The sequence below is a fragment of the Schistocerca cancellata genome, chromosome 1 (assembly GCF_023864275.1).
Source record: "Schistocerca cancellata isolate TAMUIC-IGC-003103 chromosome 1, iqSchCanc2.1, whole genome shotgun sequence".
Taxonomy (NCBI): Eukaryota; Metazoa; Arthropoda; class Insecta; order Orthoptera; family Acrididae; genus Schistocerca; species Schistocerca cancellata.
The window spans coordinates 805479483-805500700 of record NC_064626.1 but is presented as its reverse complement, the minus strand read 5'-3'; the positions used below and the strand labels follow the sequence as shown (position 1 = coordinate 805500700).

The 21218-nt window shown below is 42.3% G+C and overlaps 1 protein-coding gene across 1 annotated transcript in view; it reads left to right on the top strand.

Moving 5' to 3' along the window:
- The window catches only part of LOC126187992 (phospholipid phosphatase 5), a 62394-nt gene extending 47825 nt beyond the window's left edge, over positions 1-14569 (top strand). Inside the window, exons 6-7 of the mRNA XM_049929403.1 lie at positions 13677-13899; positions 14106-14569. Coding sequence (XP_049785360.1) covers positions 13677-13861 — 185 coding nt within the window. The 3' untranslated portion in view covers positions 13862-13899; positions 14106-14569. The remainder of the gene's footprint in view (positions 1-13676; positions 13900-14105) is intronic.
- Positions 14570-21218: the final 6649 nt, after the last annotated feature.

Here is a 21218-nt window from a genome sequence, read left to right as displayed (position 1 = left end):
AGTTGAACCATTGTTAAACTTTTTTGCTAATCATATAAAGTTTCAGCTTTTGAAAAGTAACACATAATTTGTGCAGTCAAATGCTTTTGGTAAAATAAAAAATACTGAGTAGTCTCGACCTATCATTTTAGCCCTGACAGTGTGTCGCACACAAAATAATAAATTTGATTTTCTGCGGATACTGCTTTCCTGAAACTAAGCTATTAACCAGTAGTTGTCTACGTTCTCTCTTTTACTGTTTTTATAAAGTGGTTTCACCAAAGAGTATTTCAGTCTGTTAGGAAATTGACCATACCTGAAAGACACAATGCACAGATAAGTAACTGACTACAGAATTAAGTTATGTTACAGTGATTTTCATAATACTACTTGAAATTTTACCATCTCCTAATCTAATAATTGATTCAGCTCATCTTTGCTTGTTTCGTGTAGCTGCTTGTGATGTAGTTGACTCAGAACACCAGTTTTCAGGAGTTGTACGTATTTACCTGTACCAGTAAAATTTTGATTTAACCGATGTACTATTGACACAGTGTTCATTAATTATTTTGCGCAACTCTGCTGGATCTGTAACAGTTTCATTCTTGCATAAGAAAGGTATATGTTAAACACCCAATTTCTGTCCTGATGCCTTTTTCCACAGTTGAAAAAATATATATTTAATTTTGTTCTGAGAGCTTTCTATTATTTTGGTGGAGTGCATTATTTTAACTGTCTGATGATACTCCACATTACTTTGTAGTGTTGTCAGTAGTGAAATTCCATTATGGGGCTCTTTACTACGTATCTGCCTGCAAGGTTTCAATAGCAAAGAGCTAACAAAGAAAGTAAGAAATGTTTGTCATTAAAGTTGCCTGTGTTGTATACCTCTTGCCAAGTTCCCCTTTGAGAATGGTTTTAAGTGTTTGTGTTGCATGTGAGATCTCTTGCAAGTGAGATTCACTTATTTGGAATATGATTCTGCCTTCATTCCTTTCAGTATTACTGCCTGCGCATCATGATCTGACATTCCATTACTAATTTTTCTCACACTGTATCCTTCAAATGGAGAACAATTTCTAAAGATATTGTTTGTGTTCATTCTACTGTCCCTGAACTCTAGTTGGTGGTATACTGTCTGTGCCAGTTTGTAAGGTTCAAGTAAATCCATTAACATTTTTTTCTCTGGGAAATCAGTAAGAAAGTTTATATTGAAATCCTCACACAAAATCAGCTTCAGGTTTGTATCTCCAGCATGCTGGGGTTATGACAAGTCTGCAACTTTTTTGTGGTCACAATAACTGTTAGAGGAACAATCTTAAGTTACATAGGAAGTTTTATTTATTTGTTGATGACTAGTTTCGGATGGCGAATTTCAAAACATTAACTGATACTAAGGGGGTCCTGCAGTGACCCTGTAAGCTAGGCCAAAATAGATTAAACTTCCTATGCAACTTAAGGCAGCTCCTCCTACAATTACTGTAATCACCTTTGTATGTTTCTTACAGAGACAAGTTTGGAGAGGGAAACCCTGAAGTCAGAACTGGAGAATCCTCTGAGGCCGATAATTAAAGGGTTTTTTGTTTGAAAGTTAAATTCTTCTGCATACTATTCAAATATTTGCTCTTTACAGTGTTTTGATATGTCAACTCTTTTGAATAAAACATTCCACTCGGGATAAATGGCCATCCCTCCCTTCCGAAGTAGACTGCTAGCATGGGGATCAAATAAGATGTACCTCTCCAAAGAAAGGCTTTATATTTCTTCACCATGTAAATGATGTTCTGGTATACAAATAAGTAACGAGTTAAGATCTATTAGCAATTCACATATTTTACCTTTAATTCATGTAATATTTTGATAAAATAAGCTTGCAGCACCTCATGATCTGCATTTCTCATTTAATGAACAAACTTTCATTTTTAATGTCCTCAAGCAGGGATGTGTTGTACCTGATTTAGCCCTAAAAAATGTCTAGCTCGTCTGCACATTATCACTGAAATTTGGCCTGAACAAGACTGCTGTGTTGTCACTTATTAGCATCACTGACCACCCCTTCCCAGACTAGTGTCCAGTATAGCCTGACTATCATCACCAAAATGTATGCCTTGTCAACAGTCATCAGCACCCTATCAGGTCCCATATGAACTCACCTCACAACACTGTCAAGATGGGGTTGATTGTAATGCTGGAACAGCTGTACACATTGATCATCAGTGGCCCAAGTTTGACTAGTAGTCCTGCCCAAGTCCTTTATCGTATGCCCAATCACTACCAAGACTATTCTGAGCCTCTCCCACTATCACTTTATGATCCTGTTTAGAGAGAGAGAGAGAGAGAGAGAGAGAGAGAGAGGAATTGATTTTTGAAGTAATGAAAGATGATGAAATAGGAGCTTGCAGTGGGTAGGATTTTTGAAACGGAAGTTTGCTGGAGGTATTGATAACTCCAGTGTATTTTATTTCATTAAGCAAATGCTGTGCTTGCGCTATTTTGTGTATGAAGATTTGTTGGTCCTCTAGAATGTCCAGTTTGCAGCTTTTGTAATGTACACATAGGATCTTTGTTGTGTTTTAAATGGACAGCTACTGTGATTTATTTGGTTGTTGGGGACAAAAAGCTGCAAAATCTCCATGAAATCTCAATTTTCAATTCCTGTCGCATTGGTCTACATATAAATGGTTGTAGTTAAGGCAGTTGATTTGATTTGATACACTCAAAATAATTAGAAAACTGTAAATAAAACATTATTATTTCTTAAATAGTTTTGAATTTTTTTTAACTGCACACTAGTAAGGAATCTTACATGACACTGTTGAATCCTCAGTCACATCGTCTTGTATCTTTTATCCTGAAGCATGCATAATGTACTTGGAATCACTTACAAAATGCAAGAACAAACAGAAATAAATATTACAGAATGTTTTATTTGTAGTGAACTACCATAATATACAGTGATGAAAAAATCACAATACCAAAAAAATAATTAATATAGAGTAATGAAATTTCAGAATACATTTGTCTAGATAATTTGAGTGATTAACATTGCATGATCACAGGTTAATGTAAGCACGAGATAAGTGGTTGCGAATGTGAAATGCTGGTACATTAATAACCAATATAACCATCAGAATGGTGAATGCAAGCATGCTAACATGCATGCATTGCGTTGTATTGGTGCCAGATGTCAGTTTGTGGGATGGAGTTCCGTGCCTGTTACACTTGGTAGGTCAATACAGGGGCAGCTAATGCCATTTGTGGATTATGCTGGAGGAGTTATCATCCGATGATGCCTTATACCTGCTCGATTGGAGACATCTGGTGGTCAAGCAGTCCAAGGCAACATGTCGACACTCTGTAGAGCATGTTGGGTTACGACAGTGGTATGTGGGCGAAAACACACACTGGAATGCTGTTCGTGAATGGCAGCACAAGAGGTCAAATCACCGGATTGACATACAGATTTGTAGTCGGTTTGCATACCACGAGAATGTTCCTGTATTGCACACTGGCAGGTTGGTTGCAGGCCCTCAACTGGCCGCCTCCTTTACAACCTATGGCCATCACTGGCACCAAGGCAGAACCTGCTTTCATCAGAAAACACAGCAGACCTTCACTGTGCTCTCCAATGAGTTCTTGCTTTTCACCACTGAATTCACAGATCACTGTGGTTTGGGGTCAGTGGAATGTGTGCTGTAGGGCATCTGGTTCAGAGCTGTTGTTGAAGTAACAGACTTTTAACAGTTTGTTGTGTCACCAGGGTGCCAACTGCTGCTCAAATTGCTGCCGCAGATGCAGTATGATGCGTCAGAGCCATACGCCGAATACTCTCGATAGTACCATGCGGGTGTCTGGTGCCCGGTCTTTTTGTGGCTGTACATTCCTGTGATCACCACTGCCAGAAATCATGTACAGTGGCTACATTCCTGCCAAGTCTTTCTGTAGTATAGCAGAAGGAATAGCCAGCTTCTCATAGCCCTATTACACGACCTCATTGAAACTCTGTGAGGTGTTGATAATGAGCCGGCCGGAGTGGCTGAGCTGTTCTAGGCGCTACAGTCTGGACCCGCACGACTGCTACGGTTGCAGGTTCGAATGTTGCCTCAGGCATGGATGTGTGTGATGTCATTAGGTTAGTTAGGTTTAAGTAGTTCTAAGTTCTAGGGGACTGATGGACCTCAGAAGTTAAGTCCCATAGTGCTCAGAGCCATTTGAACCATTTATTGATAATGATGCCTTTGTCGTCTTAAAGGCATTCTTGACTAACATCAACTCACCATCTCCAATCTCAAAGGTAACTAATACTCACTACCATTACAGCACTTATTTAAAGCAGGTCTGATTTACTTCCATAGTAGCACTATCAGTGCCACTCTTATGTAACTGACATAAAATTTGAAGAGACAGACTCTTTCAGAAACATGCCTACCAACTTTGTTTGTCACACAACCATTACTTGGTGTTGTGTTTTTTCTGTCATTGTATTGTCATTAACATGGATAAGTATTTATGATAGATAATTGATTTTTACTTTAACAAGGGTTTAATATGCTACTTCACATTATAAATACAAAAATCCACAGGAAAACACAATTGTTTAAATATACTAGTAGCAGATAAAGAAAATGCTGCTTTTGGTAATTGGAGAGGGGTGTTCTCATTCACATCATAAGCTTGACGTAAAATGGCTATGAATGTATGGGAATTTCTGATAAAACATGAATTTGCACCTTGTACTCATTCCTGCAGTCATCTTCGTTGAAAAAATTTTCACATGCTATTCATTAGTTCCGTTTATTTAAAAAAATGTTACTAAAATACAGTCACCTGCATACAGTTAATTTCTTGCAAAATGAAGCAGTTCTTGATCATTAAATATTTAATCACCTGCCATATTCCTAAGATTATCTACATTATCACTGCTTTCTTTATATACTTTTTCTTTATCTTTTCTATCTTCAATGGCAAAATTTGTTGTCCTTGTTGCAATACAATTTGTTAGCTTAACCTGTTTTTTTGTATTTGACATGTCTTTAACTTGCATTTCTGTCTTGTATTTTTTAGATTTTTCGTTTCAGATCCTTTCCTTTTTGTAGCAATTTTACTTCTTCAGGGTTTTCTGCGTTCTTGAGTTCGTGAAAAGTGAGTTGCAAATTTCAGTGCAGTAGGCATTTTGTACCAAATTTGGTATTCTACTACCAACTCACAAAATAATTAGCTGTTGGTTTAAGCAATTTAAACAGACTGGGATTGTGTACAAAGGAAAATAGCACAGGCTGACCGTGTGGGTCAGAGGATGATGTCTGACGGATTCAAGAAAGTTTTGTGCGTAGTCCCAGTATGTCTACCAATAGAGCCAGGCGAGAACTTGGAAGACCCCAGCCAACTGTATGGAAAATTCTGAATGGCATTTGCTGTACAAGCCCTACCGATTATAACTTGCGCAGGCTCTCAATCCCACTGACAAAGAGGAGTGTATTGCATTTTGTGGTTATGTGCTAGTAAAGATGAAGGATGACGCATTTCTACAGTGTGTAATTTTTAGCGATGAAGTGACGTTCCATCTTAGTGGAAAAGTCAACAGACACAATGTTCGCATTTGGGATTTGGAAAAATCCACAGTCACCATTGGCCCCCCCCCCCCCACCCCCCCTCCGCGGGTTCGGGGGTAAGAATAGGCCCGCGGTATTTCTGCCTGTCGTAAAAGGCGACTAAAAGGAGTCTCAAACGTTTCGCCATTATGTGATGGTCCCCCGTCAGGTTTGACCTCCATATCTCAAAATTCTTCCGAAGAGCGAGCCGATTGGGGAAGGGCGCGGGCGCCTTACATGGTGCATTGCCGTCCCGCTCATTCTCCATCTCTTGGGCGAGAATGCATTCCTGGGTGCAATTTCCATTATGCACTGCGCAGTGTTGCTTTTTTGCGGAGGCGACTACCATAGACTTTATTGCACCTAATATCCAGCATGGTAGCCAGTCCGTTGTGGTGGGGCCGCCATGTACCCTGTTAGTTGTAGCCCCCTGACAACACAGGGATCGCTCTGCTGATGCCTGCACCGTTTACTCCCCATGTATGCCCAGGAGTAGATGCCCATCTCCCTGGGGCATCAGAACTCCCGGCAATGGCCATCCTGCCAGGTGGCCCTTGCTGTGGCTGGGTGGCGCCCATGGGGAGGGCCCTTGGTCGGAGTAGGTGGCATCAGGGTGGATGACACGCAGTGAAGCGTGGCACATCTTCTATTGCTGGTGGCCAGTCACCAGCAGTCTCTAAGCGTTCGAGGGCTCATTTTAAAGCTAACGTTTATGACCGCAAATTGTTCCCCTCCCTGGCCACACTATGGGAGGAATGAAAGGCAATGAATGAATGAAAGTGAGGCGTATTCGCCCAGGTATTTTGTCTGTACCAGAGCTGATGGGGAATCCTTTGTATTCGTGAAGCCTCAGTTCTTTAGAGGACAAGTTTGGGGAGGTGGAGGGCTTGTCCAAAATGCGCTCTGGGTCAGTTTTGATAAAAACGGCATCCTCTGCCCAATCACGCTGATTACTTGCTTGTGACACCACATAAGAGTTTAAATATGGTCCAGGGTATTATTTTCCATAGGGACCTACTTTTGCAGTCTGATGACGAGCTGCACGCCAACTTAGAGCGTCGAGGTGTCCATTTCGTCCTGCGCATTCATCGGGGTCCGAGGGACAATCGGGTAGCAACCGGTGCCTTCATATTGGCCTTCGAGGGTGATACATTACCGGAAAAGGTCAAGGTGATGGTCTACCAATGTGACGTCAAGCCCTATATCCCTCCCCCGATGCGGTGCTTTAAGTGCTGAAAGTTCGGCCACATGTCTTCCCGCTGCACTTCCGGCCTCACATGTCAAGATTGCGGACGACCATCACATCCCGATACTCCATGTGCCCCGCCTCCCATCTGTGTCAAATGCGGAGAGCACCATTCACCTTGCTTGCCAGACTGCAGGATCTTACAGAAAGAGCCCAAAATCATGGAATATAAGACCCTGGACCGACTGACCTATACTGAGGCCAAGCGGAAATATGAATGACTACATCCGGTACGAATGATTTCCTCTTATGCTGCTGCAACAACATCCGTGTTAGCCCCATCAGTTCAGCATATTCCAGCCCAATCACAGAGCCATACAACTCCACATGCCCCATTGCCCATGGGGGGCATTATCCCCCCTGTTGCTCCTGCGCCATCTACCTCGGGAGCAACATCCCCCCACACATCGGGGACATCCGTCCCCGCTTCTAAGCTGCAGAAGTGTCCAATTTCTTTGACTTCTCACGCTCGCATTGGGTCCCTTGGGTCCCTCCCTTCCCAGGTTTCCACAAGCGGGAAGGCTGACGACCGACAGTGGTATAAGTGCCCACAATCAGCTGGTCGTAGGGCTTCGCGATCCTCCTCCGTCCCGGAGACTGAATTGGTGAAGCCCTCCCAGTCATTGAAACCCAAGGAGCAGCATGAGAAATCCAAGAAGAAGAGTTCTAAGCCTAAGGAACTCGCGGTGGCACCCACCCCACCGCAACCTTCCAGCTCTGCGTCTGAGGACAAGGTGGAGATTCTGGTGTCTGCTGAGGACCTCAATCTCGCCGGTCCCTCAGACACCATGGATAGCACTGGCACAGGTGCTCAATCAGAGGCAGCAGGTGACCCAGCGGCGTAATCTGCCTTTCCAGTCCTTTCACGCCTTTCTGAGTCTTGGACAATGTCATCCTCCAGTGGAACTGCAGAGGTTTCTTCCATCATCTATCTGAGCTCTGACAACTTATCAGCCTTCACCCTTTCTTCTGCATTGCTCTTCAGGAAACTTGGTTTCCAGCGATGTGAACCCCTGCCCTCCATGGCTATTGGGGTTATTATAAGAACCGGGCAGCTTATGAAAGGGTGTCTGGTGGCATCTGCATCTATGTCCTTCACTCTCTTCACAGCGAGTCTGTCCCTCTACAAACACCTTTAGAGGATGTCATTGTTCGGGTGTGGACACCACAGGCTGTTACTGTCTGCAGTCTGTATCTTCCACCAGATGGTGATGTCCCACAGCACGTCCTGGCTGCGCTGATCGCCCAATTGCTGCCACCTTTCTTGTTACTGGGTGTCTTCAACGCCCGTAACCCTCTGTGAGGTGGGTCAGTGGCAACAGGTCGAGGTGCCATCGTTGAGAGTGTATTGGCACTGCTCGACCTCTCCCTTTTAAACGATGGTGCCTTCACACATTTCAGTGTGGTACATGGCACATACTCCGCCATTGACCTTTCGATCTGCAGCCCTAGCCTCTTACCTTCTATCCAATGGAGTGTGCATGACGACCTGTGTGGTAGTGACCACTTTCCGGTCTTTCTGTCACTGCCACAGTGTCACTCTTCTAGGCGCCCTTGCAGATGGGCTATGAATAAGGCTGACTGGGATTTGCTCTCCTCTATTGCCGCTATTGAGCCTCTTTCTAATGACGCCATTGATGCGGTGGTGCACTCGGTCACCACCGGCATCGTTACTGCCCTCGGCGCGGACTGTGCCTTGGTGGTCGCCTGAGATTGCTGAGGTGATTAAAGATCGCTGGCGGGTGCTCCAGCGTCACAAGCGGCATTCATCTTTAGAAAACCTCGTCGCCTTTATTAAACAGCTCCGTGCGCGGGCCCGCCGCATCTTTCGCCAACACAAGCAGGAGTGCTGGGAGCGGTATGTGTCCACCATTGGCCTCCATGTCTCTCCATCACAGGTCTGGGCCAAGATTCAACGCCTCTGTGGCTATCGGACCCCTGTCAGCGTCCCTGTGCTCTCACTGAATGGAGCAGTTTGTACTGACTCCGACGTCATTGCCAACCGCTTGGCAGAGCATTTTGCTCTGAGTTTCGCTTCTGCGAATTACCCACTGGCCTTCCGCTCCATTAAAGAGCAGATGGAACGTCGGAGCCTTTTTTTTCGCACTCACCATCCTGAAACCTACAATGTTCCATTCAGTGAGTGGGAATTTCACAGTGCCCTAGCCGCTTGCCCTGATACCGCTCCTGGGCCAGATCGCATCCACTGTCAGATGCTGAAACACCTTTCAGTGGACTGCAAGCGACGCCTCCTTGACCTTTACAACCGTATTTGGGTCGAGGGTGTGTTTCCGTTGCAATGGCGGGAAAGCGTTGTCACCCCCATTTTGAAACCTGGAAAGAACCCTTTGGAGGTGGACAGCTACTGCCTCATTAGCCTCACCAACATTCTTTGCAAGCTGCTCGAACAGATGGTGAGCCAGCGATTGAGATGGGTACTTGAGTCTCGGGGCCTCCTGGCTCCGTCTCAGGGTGGGTTCCTAAAAGGCCGCTTTGCTGTTGACAATCTGGTGAGCCTGGAGTCCACCATCCATACGGACATTGCCCGCTGTCAGCACCTCGTCACTGTCTTCTTTGACATGCGAAAGGCGTACGATACGACGTGGCGCCATCACATCCTCTCTACACTTCATGATTGGGGTCTTTGGGGTCCGCTGCCGATTTCCATATGCAGTTTTCTGTCGCATCGTACCTTCCACGTGCAAGTCGCGGCCTCTATTAGTACCTCCCGAGTTCAGGAGAATGGGGTGCCACAGGGATCTGTTTTAAGTGTCTGCCTGTTTTTAATAGCAATTAATGGGCTCGCTGCGGCGGTGGGAATGTCTGTCTCAGCATCCTTTTATGCTGACGACTTCTGCCTTTACTATAGCTCTATTGGCATTGCAGTTGCTGAACGTCAGCTGCAGGGTGCTATCCGCAAGGCGCAGTCTTGGGCTGTAGCGCATGGCTTCCAGTTTTCGGCAGCCAAGACCTGCATTCTGCATTTCTACCGGTAATGCACTGTTCACCCAGAGCTGCCGCTTTATCTTGACGGTGAACTTCTTGCTGTGGTGGAGTCCCATAGATTTTTGGGTGTGGTTTTTGATGCCCGGTTGACTTGGCTGCCTCATATTCGGAAGCTTAAGCAGATGTGTTGGTGGCATCTAAATGCTCTGCGATGCTTGAGCCACACCAGCTGGGGCGCCAACCGATCTACCCTCTTACGGCTCTACCAGGTGTTAATCCAGTCTCGTCTGGATTATGGGAGCCTGGCTTATGGTTCAGCATTCCCTTCGGCATTGTGGGTGCTGGTCCCAATCCTTCACAGCGGGATACACCTTGTCACTGGTGCTTTCCAGACCAGCCCTGTGAACAGCTTACTTGCTGAGGCAGGTGTCCCTCCCTGCAGTTATGGTGCCATCGTTTAATGGCCGCTTATGCTGCCCATGTTTTTAGCTTGCCTGGGCATCCAAATTATTGTCTTCTGTTCCCGCAATCGGTCATCCACCTGCCAGAACGTCGGCCCCGGTCAGGTTGTACGATCGTGGTCCACGTCAAATAGCTTCTCTCCGTTCTTGGGATTTTCCCTGTTCCACCTCCTTTCTGAGCCCCTTTGTGTACACCCCCATGGTGTGTTCCTCGCCCTTGCCTTCGGCTCGACTTGGCACAGGGTCCGAAGGACTCAGTCCCTCCGGAGGCCTTCCGCCGCCACTTTTATTCCATCCTAGCCATGTATCAGGGCTCTGGCGTTGTATACACTGACGGTTCGATGGTTGCTGGTCGGGTCAGTTATGCTCTAACTCTAGGGGACCATTACGAACAACAATCCTTGCTGGCTGGCTGCAGCGTTTTTACTGCTGAGCTGGTCGCCATCTTTCGTGCCCTAGAGTATATCTGCTCTTGCTCAGGTGAGTCCTTCATTATCTGTAGCGACTCCCTGAGTAGTTTATGAGCTATCGACCAGTGTTTCCCTCGCTCTCTTCTGGTGATGGCTATCCAGGAGTCCCTGCATACTCTTGCCCATTGCGGCCGCTCTATGGTCTTTGTGTGGACTCCTGGTCATGTTGGTATCCCGGGCAATAACCATGTTGACCGCCTGGGCAAACAGGCCACCGGTGAACCAACCCTGGACATTGACCTCCCAGAGACTAATTTGCGAGCGGTCTTACGCCGCAAAGTTTTCACGCTATGGGACGCTGAATGGCACGGTCTGACCACCCCTAACAAACTCCGTGCCGTCAAGGAGACGACGACTGTGTGGCAGTCGTCCCTGCGAGCCACTCGCAGGGACTCAGTAGTCCTTTGCCGGCTCCGCACTGGCCACACCCACTTGACACACAGCCATTTACTGCGGCATGAGGACCCGCCTCTCTGTCGATGCGGGTCGGCTTTGATGGTGGTCCACATTTTGTTGGCCTGTCCACTTTTAACTATTCTCCGGCAGACGTTTGCGCTGCCGGATATGCTCCCTGCCCTTTTAACTGATGACTCTGCTATGGCAGGTTTAGTTTTGCGTTTTATTCTGGCAGGGGCCTTTTATCATTTGCTCTAAGTGTTTATCTTTATTTAGTGTTGATTCTGGTCTTTGGCCTACAGTTTTAGACTGAGTTTTTAATATATTTCTCGGTGGTTGGATTTTTCTTTTTTTCTCTATGGTCGGCCAACCACCGTCACACTGTGTGATTTTAATTCGTTTTGTCTGATCTGTGTCTGTGTCTTTCTTGTCCTGTGTCGTCTGCCGTCTTTTCTGTTGTTCGTTTTTTTTATTCTCTGTGGATGTTTTTAGTTTCTGGAAAAAGGGACCGATGACTGTAGCAGTCTGGTCCCTTTAATCCCACAAACCAACCAACCACAGTCACCATTGCAACACAAAGGAGACTCACCGAAGATCAGCCATATCCTGTACAAAGGTTTATGGACCATTTTTCTTTGCGGAAAGATCTGTAATGCTAATCACATACCTGGGCATGTTGGAACAATGGCTGGTCCCTCAAGTTATGGAAGATTCCCAGGACTCCATTTTCAAACGAGGTGTAGCTCTACCCCATTGGCACCATGATGCATCAGGCTTTTTGAATGACTCCTTTCCTCAGCGCTGGGTTGGTTGCAGGGGACGTGAGGACCTGGCTGTGCACTTCTGACCACCAAGATCCCTTGATCTCACACCCTGTGAATATTTCTTATGGGGTTATGTGAAGGAAGTTGTTTACATCTCACTGCTACTAATCACTCTGAACAATATGTGGAAACAGGTCACTGCTGCCGTCCACTCAGTAACAGCATATATGCATTCGCATGTGTGGGACGAGTTTGGTTACTGCGTCGATGTTTGCTGTGCAGCCAATGGTGGCCACATTGCACATTTATAACACTTATCACATTTCTAATTATTAAATAATTATAAAAACTAATTAATTACAAATTATCAAATTTATTAAATGGATATCGAACATTAAGGGAAAAAAAACTTCGAAACTTCCTCTTTTCATTGGTGTAAAGCTTGTTCATTTTTGGATTTGTACTGGAATAAATACAAAATTTTGCCATCATTTAGAATAACCCTGTATATGTTTATAATTTTGAGAAAAATTTTTGGTTTTACTGCAAGTGCTTACAAGGGAACCTCCCCATCGCACTCCCCTCAGATTTAGTTATAAGTTGGCACAGTGGATAGGCCTTGAAAAACTGAACACAGATCAATCGAGAAAACAGGAAGAAGTTGTGTGGAACTATGAAAAAATAAGCAAAATATACAAACTGAGTAGTCCAAGCGAAATAGGCAACATTAGGGATAATCTGAACTCAGGAGCGCCGTGGTCCCGTGGTTAGCGTGAGCAGCTGCGGAACGAGAGGTCCTTGTTCAAGTCTCCCATCAAGTGAAAAGTTTTTCTTTATTTTCACAAAGTTATGATCTGTCCATTCATTCATTGATGTCTCTGTTCACTGTAATAAGTTTAGTGTCTGTGTTTTGTGACCGCACCGCAAAACCGTGCGATTAGTAGACGAAAGGACGTGCCTCTCCAATGGGAACCGAAAACATTTGATCGCAAGGTCATAGGTCAACCGATTCCTCCACAGGAAAACACGTCTGATATATTCTATATGACACTGGTGAGGGCATGTGCGTCACATGACAGGAATATGTTGTCGACTAACCTAATTTGTACACTTGGCGAATGGGTAAAAAGATTCTTCTACATTGCCCGATTTAGGTTTTCTTGTGGATGTGAGAATTACTCCCAAAACAGTGATGAAAACATAAGAGTTTGTCACATAAACTGCAACAAATGAATCCAACAGTTTCACAGTCGCACACTTTTCCCTATGCTCTGTCAAAACATATGTTTTTAACATTTTCAAATTTTTCCGTGTGTAGACCATCAAATCCTGCATATGTCCAAGAAAATGTGAACATGTCCTGGAATTTTGGAGAGCGAAGTTGATTATGTGTGAGTGCCTGAACTTTGATAACTGTCTGAAAATAAAAAATAAAATTTTACACTCGAAGGAAGACTTGAAGCAAGGACCTCTCGTTCCGCAGCTGCTCACCCTAACCACGGGACCACGGCGCTCCTGAGCTCAGATCATGCTTGATGTTGCCTATGTTCGCATGGACTACTCAGTTTGTATATTTTGCTTATTTTTTTCATAGTTCCACACAACTTCTTCCTGTTTTCTCAATTGATCTGTGTTCAGTTTTTCAAGGCCTATCCACTGTGCCAACTTATAACTAAATCTGAGGGGAGTGCGATGGGGAGGTTCCCTTGTTAGTAAAATAACAGCTATTTATGATTATTTGTAGGTTTCTGTTTCTAAACTGGTACAATATAAGGAAGTATGTGGAGTTAACTGTGTTTTATTTTTATTTATTTTTTTTACAGATGTGTTGTGTGGCTCTCTCTTGGGTCTGTCAATATCATACCTTTGCTATCGACAGTATTACCCAAGTTTAGACTCACTCCATGCCCACAGACCTTACGTTGGTATTATTCCATACTTGGAGCTTGATGCTGTTCGCAGTACAGGGCAGCCACGCCCTCCTGAGGAACAAGTCAAATGGATATAAACTTGAAATCTTCTTCACATATGGATTTAAAGTGCAAGGTAATGCAACTAACAGTTTTTGTGGTAAAAAAAATTAGGAATTTTGTACTGAAGAAATATGCCCTTTATAATATGTCAAGTATTTGAAGTGCTATATCATTATTTAAATTGTAATATCATTATTTAAATTGTTGTTTTAATACTGAGGAAACAGTTTCAGTTTGTAAATCATTTTGCAGTTTTTAACCTTTCCTCTGTCTTTACAGGTTCTCATATGTTTTTGCGAAACAAAGTTGTGCATTTATCCCAGAAAGTTTGAAATTGACACCTAAAAGTATTAGGAGGCTGAACCAGTGATGGGATCTTGGATGAAGAAGCAATTCTAACAAAGTAATAGAAATAAATTCTGTGTGAAATTCAGCAAAACATCAGGCTTGCGTTGCAGTGGAAGAATTTGTACAAATCTCAGCAATGACAATCTTTAATCATGAATCAACATTTAGTGACATACTCACCTTTTAATCTCTTGAATGTGCGCTGGAAGTTGTTTTCTCATAGAATTCCTTTATTCTAATATTCAAGTTCTTATTTCCTTCATTTCTTCAATTTATATATATATATATTTTTCTTTTCTTGTAGCTTCAGGAAGAAAAGGTACTGAAAGTTAAGATTGGATTGGATTGGGAATAAAATGAAAGTTGATGGACGAGTTGAGTAAATTAAGATTGGGGGGCGGGGGGGGGGGGGGGGGGCGGGGGGGGCACAACGGATTGAAAAACCAAATGTATCAAGATGAAAGATTGTGCCATCATTGAGGCAGCACACAACAGAAAAGGCAACAGTTAGGGTTTCAGATATAAAATGCAGTTTAGCTGGTTGACCAAAAGTTGTTTTTATAATTATATTAAATACCTGTCTTAGGTGTCTTGATTCAAGTTTCATTAACTTCTCTGAATCCTCCAAAAGAAGGATCACATTGCCAGTTTTCACTGTCACTGTTGATTCCTGTCCAGTCGTGGCTAGATTTGAATTAATATGTTGTGAGGTAGTTTTCAGAATGTTTCTAACCTTAAAACCCACAAGTAAAGGAGCACTGTTTAAAATGAAACATTGCTGAATCCTTCATATTATACGATCTCTTGTGAATATAGGGTGAAGTAACATGGGAAAAGCATTCGTCTTTCTACTCAGCTTTCGACTGTATTAACTTCTTTACAAGGAGATAAAATTTCCAGTTACATAGCTGGATTGTTTATAGATGCATTTTAGTGTGTCATTATTATTATTATTCAAATGTGTGGCATTGATAGCAAATAAGTATAGTGACTTAAGAAATGACAAACATTTGTCGCGAGTAATGATGATTGTGACACTTCAGACAATATCTTTTTCAGAGGGTAATTGTTCTGTTTTCTCAATGAAATTTTCTTTTTGCAGTTATTAGTGTTGTAATATAATCTTGCACTTTGGTGAAATGTAATGCGAGATTTTTGTTTTGTTAGGACTGTATCTCAGTTGAAATCTTGAAACAGGTTCATCATATAGATACATATTTTGTGGGCAGTCCTCTTTCAGTTGCTCCACCCAGGGATGCATTGCAGGTTGTCTCATTACTTCAATCTCCCACAGCCTCTCTTCTTCTATTTCAAACTCTGCAGACGCTCCCTTGCTAATATTTCAGGTATGATGAACACAGCAAACACTTAACCAGAAGTAAAATATGTCATCCATTAACAACCTTGAATCTGTGGATATGTCAGTCTGTCTGCAGCATTCTTTATCTTGGCACCCTAGTCCTGCGGTAATGAAATTTATAGAGGGAGGGAGAGAAAAATTAAATATGCCTTTCAGTACAGAAGTGTTTCTCTGTTCAAATAGTACAAAGAACACGAAAAAAATTAATATTTACAACTTGATGACCATCATTTTACTCGTATATTAGTGAAATATTCTGTATATTAGTGAAATATTCTGTCAGATACATGATAAAATGGGAGGCAAAGATACAGAGGAACTAGTTTTCATATTTCACTACACGTAAGGAAGGATACAAACTTTGTAAGAGAAGATGCCCTCACAGAGATGAAAATTGTTTTTTGAGATATTATTTAGCAATAATCTGCATATTCTGTATTTTACCTTCTTTCTGTCTTTTTTTTCACAGTTGTGAAAATTTCTGTTTTGCTTGTGTTCTATTTAAACATTTGTATGAAGGATGAAACTTGAGAATGTCTGAAACTGTACTGCATACCTAAGGACAATTAGAAGCATCTGAACCTATAAACTTTTTCTTGGTTGTGCTGGAAGGGATGCTATACAGTTTTTGACAGAGATCAGATTGAAAAGCTAGCTTAAGCTATACTTCATCCACCAAGCAGCCATAGCCCATTATGAGCAATACAGTGAATAAAGTATACTGTTGACATGTCTTCATGTGGCGTGTTTCATGGTGTATTCTCCAAAAAGACAATCTTTGGTTTGACTTGCTTGCTGTTAAAAGAAGTTGATATTGAATTTTTAAACAGGGCCACATATCAAAGGATAAAAATCTGGAACGTTTAGTTTAGACATGCTTTAGTCACAAAAGTGAAGATTGTAATAGATAGAGATTTATACAGTGATCAGTTTTGGCAACCAAGGCCCCTTTCTTTAGGTGCCTGAACACAAAGGATGCAACAAAAACATGTGCTGAAGACAGGAAGAGGAAGTTAAAACCACTTAGAGCTGAAATGTAACATCAATTGTTTGGGTAAAACTGTAATTGCTGATACACAATAGATCTACTAAGCTTGTACAAACTGGAATTGTGTACAGGCATGTATAGAGCGTCACACAGTTTGAGTTCTGCAGTGTTATACTGTACAGTGATCTTTTGAATAAGAAGCTTAGTAACTGATTGTTACATATCTTCATAAGAGTCCATGAATCTCTATGCCATGTTTTGTATAAGTCTGACTGTCAGGTAAATGATAGGTAATGCACCTATGATATCAATTTATGTAGCTTTTCATTTACTTTTGTATTGAGTTCTGTATTAATTTCCATTTGTGATTTTGTGTGATGTAAATGGTGTATATGATATTACAGAAATATTTATAAGAATTTAAATAATATAAATGTTTATTTTAGAGAGTAAGAATACTTTTCGATGTATTTCAGAAGATAATTTTACTCTCCTTTTACATCATTCACTTTTACTATTACAGCAGGAGAAACTAAAGAATCATATCATTTCCACATTCTGCCAAGTGCAATCAGTTTGTAGCAGCCTTGTTAGAATGTTGAATTGTTAGATGAGTTCTTCAACACTGATATGTTATCAGAAGTCTTTTATAAATTTGTATATTTTTTTCTAAAGGAAATACACTTACAAAGTACAGATAATATGCAGTGTTGTGTGCTTTTATGCCCTTGTTTCTTATTGCAAACTTGCCAGTAATGTCATTTCATGTACATTATAATAGAGCAATGGTTTATAACCTGGGGTTTATTACACTTGGGGTAAAAATAAGAGTGAGTTTTAATTTGTTTTGGTGATGACTCAAAATTATTTGTAAAAAAGTAATCCCTTTTATTGGTCCATCTCTTTAGCTGAGTGGTCAGCATGGCTAACTGCCATGCATAGGGCTCTGATTCTATTTCTGGTACTGCCAAGAATTTTTCCTTGGTGGGAGGACTGGCACAGAGTGTACTCAGCCTCATAAGGTCAACTCAGGAGCTACTCAACCAATTTGTAATGGTTCCAAGGTCAAGAAACCAGACTACGACAATCAGGAGAGGAGTTTGCTGACCAAATGCCTCTCCATATCACATCTGATGAAGCTGTTGGTGGAGGATGACTTGGAGTTGATTTCGTCCGATTGACCAGCCTATGGCCAGTATGCAGAACTTGAACTTTTAACTTAATTCCTGTTATCACTATTTCATGAGACACTAATTTTATTGCAACGTCACCAGAAATTTGATTTCGCACTGCTGGATAAGGGTCACTTCTATGCTTTTCCATGCAGTGCTGTTTTTGGCTACACACACCCCTGTGGTTCCTGCATGATTTCTTACATCATCTATCCACTTTTCATTAGGATGGCACTGTGAAATTTTCTTGTATCTCTGAATCCAGGAAGGAACTTGTCTAGTGCACCTACCATCAATTTGTGTGGTTGCATCTCTTGCCCATGTCCATTTCATTTCCATTGCAATGTGATTTAATTCTTTAATCCAATCTCTTCCCCGACAAGCTTGATTTTCCATAGATTCTGTTAATTTCTGTCATGCTTCTCTTCATTGCTCTTAGAGCAATAATTTTGAATTGAAAATCTATGTCTGACTGCCATAAGTCAAAACTGGTAACTTGCAGTTTCAGATATGTCAGAGATATTGTTTGGAAAAGTGCTTTAGACTTTTTTACTCTTTGGTTTATTTCTTTTGCTGTCCATCCAGTCATATTTGTCAGCAGTAAAATATTATATCAGCAACTGTCTTCCTGATTAAGACAATTTTCAGTGAATAAAGAAATATTTTCTTTTAGTGAAATTCAAGTCAGAGTGCAATTTCTTGGATTTCACAAACACAACACCAACACGAAAGATTTTCATAAAATGGGAAAAGGTTTAGTAATACTAGCTACAATTGGCATAACTTACAGACATGAAGATAGGTATTAGACTTTGGTAACAATGAAAACAAAATCTGTGAATCAAATGAACTCGTAAGTATTACTTATAATGTGTACAGGGTGGCAGCCAGTCAAGGAATATTTTAGGGAATTGGTTTAAAACATTTATTTCAAAGGCTCCAGTCAGATCTTTACAAGTTTTCTCCCAGAGCAACTTCAGTTGTGCCTACATGACACAAATTGCCTGTGTTTGAGAACAGAGGCAGTTCTGTCCAGTTAAAGCTGCTGACAAGAGATGCCTTGAGCCCCGTGGTGAAACTGCTAGCAAATACACGCCATTGATTTTATTCAATATCGTATGCAGATACAGGTCATGTGTGGGCACTGGAGGATTCTGGAGTGCAGAACACAGTTGCTTCTCTCTCTCTCTCTCTCTCTCTCTCTCTCTCTCTCTCTCTCTCTCGATTCAGACCTCGAGCAGAACAGAAGTATTCCGTGGGGAGCAGAGCCTCTGGCTCTGTGTTCCATGATCGGCCACCAACATAAGTTAACATGAACCACCTCTCCATCCATTGCCCACTTATTTAGTTGTGTATCCTGGCCTACACATGGTAACTTCTGACCTTAGGTGCACTCTTCGTATACCATACAATGAAATATATACTATTTATTTTACCTAATTTCCTGTTCTGTCATTTAACGGCAGGCCTGGATGTCCACTTACAAGTCCTGACTGCTCAACCTCCTGTTCATTGTCGTAATAGGCCGGATGCCACAACCTTCTTCCCTCTCCTTGCCCATGTACAAATGTTAAGTCACCGACATCTGACCTAATATAAAAAAGAGTGTTAGAAATAAACAGTACCAACTGTCTCTTTCAGCCAGTATTTTCTTGTGTAGTAAAAACGAATGTACAAAACTTGTGAGTTTTATTTATTTTAATGTTAACTAAATATCATTTGTCAGTTTAAAAGTAGGTGTGTCTTTTTTGTCACTCTACAGGTGTCATTTTATAACAACCAACATCAAGTTTTGTAATTTTATTTCAGTGTGACTAGCATTTGTGATGCAGCAGATACCACACTGGTAAATCAGTTTCTTCCTACACTTGTTGCAGCAGTGTAGATTCAATTTTTCAGGTCAGCTAAATACTTTGGTAGGGGAGTAACATGCACACAGTCTTTAACAAAACCTCAGGGAAAGAAATCCAGTTGTGTCAAGTTTCGGGAGTGAAGTGGCCATGCGTTTGGCCCTTCATGGGACCAAGGAAGCAATTATCGAAAAAACCTTGAACAACCGTGAGCGAATGTATTAATCAGGGTGTATACGACCCGGGAGATCCGGGGAAAAACCTGGGGATTTTTTCATCCGGGAGAAAACCGGGAAAAACCCAGGAATTTTTTAGAATTCCGGGAATGTTTCATTGTTTCGGTTTTCAGTTAAATTTTTGTGACTTTGACTGGTAATAACCATTACTCCAACAAAGGATATTACTGTCTACGCGTCTGCAGGATAATTCTGCAGCAACAAAATGTTAACAAGAGGAAGAAAAAACGAAAATAAAACTTAGGTCGCAAAGGAAATCCGCCATATACAACATTAAAACATAGTGCTCATACAAGTGTCTGCCAGCAGTAAAGTGCGTCAAAGGCTTCAGAAAGACTACGCAATGATTCATAAAGACAAATTGCCTCCGATGAGCGTGACGTGACAGCTGTTGACATTAGATTCGTTTGAGCAGTTGCGGGCGGGCTCTTGTGCGTGCGCAGTTGAGTCGCGTATGAGCGAGAACCTTCTCCCGCCATGGATGTGTGGCTGGGCGCCACTATCTAGTATTGCCCCGTTTCGGAAATATCGTACATCTGGGGCTGATGCACAGAACAGTCTGAATTGTAGTGGGGAGGTGGGTAGTCTCCATGTGACCTGTTGTTTATGTTTAGTGATTTTGCTGTTTCCTCTTCGTTTATTACTCTCACATCAAATGAAAACAAAACGGATTTCTATGGCCTGAAGCTATCAGATGAATTAAAATACATTCGCATAATAACGGAAGTGTTATATCCTAGCCAGTAATGCCAACCGAGCCCGCTGCCAAAAGGTTGGCAGCATCAAAGTCCGGACGCCGTCCGCATAAGCAGCGCCAGCGATACAGGAAATCGCCGCAAGTCTGCGCGCGCCACCGCTGGCTTCTGGCTTCTTAAGCGCTGGAGTCGCGAGCGCTAGGACAGTTCTGTATTCGCCGCTCAGTTGTATACTCGCCACCGATTTGCGTACTTGCTAGTCAGTTGTGTGTTCATCGCAGCAGAGTTGTTGTTTGTTGTCAGCCGACGCTGACCTAGCCGCTCCAACTCGAACTAGACAGATTTCTGTAGACACGGAGTTCACTACTGTGTTTCTGTATCTTCGTTAATAAAGATAAGTACCGACTTTTATTTAATCAGAGTGTTTGGGTTTTCATCTTTCTGTTCACTGTTCCAGCGGACCGGTCGGCCCGCTATTAAAACTGTGGCGGTGACTTCGTAAGCCGTTTCTACAGCGAAGTGTTTGTCGCTACGAACGCCGCCACAAAAGGAAGGCTAAAATATGGTATTATTTTCATGTTTTATTTCCACCTTTTGACAGTCAAGCATTAATCACCTTGCAGAACAATGAAGTTATTTTTGTCACTTTGCTGAAGAGATTTGGCTTTTATTAATCTTTTGCACTGAGGCAGTCAATTTATTTGGAACGAAGTGTTTACTTTCACACTGTTGGCTAGTTTCAA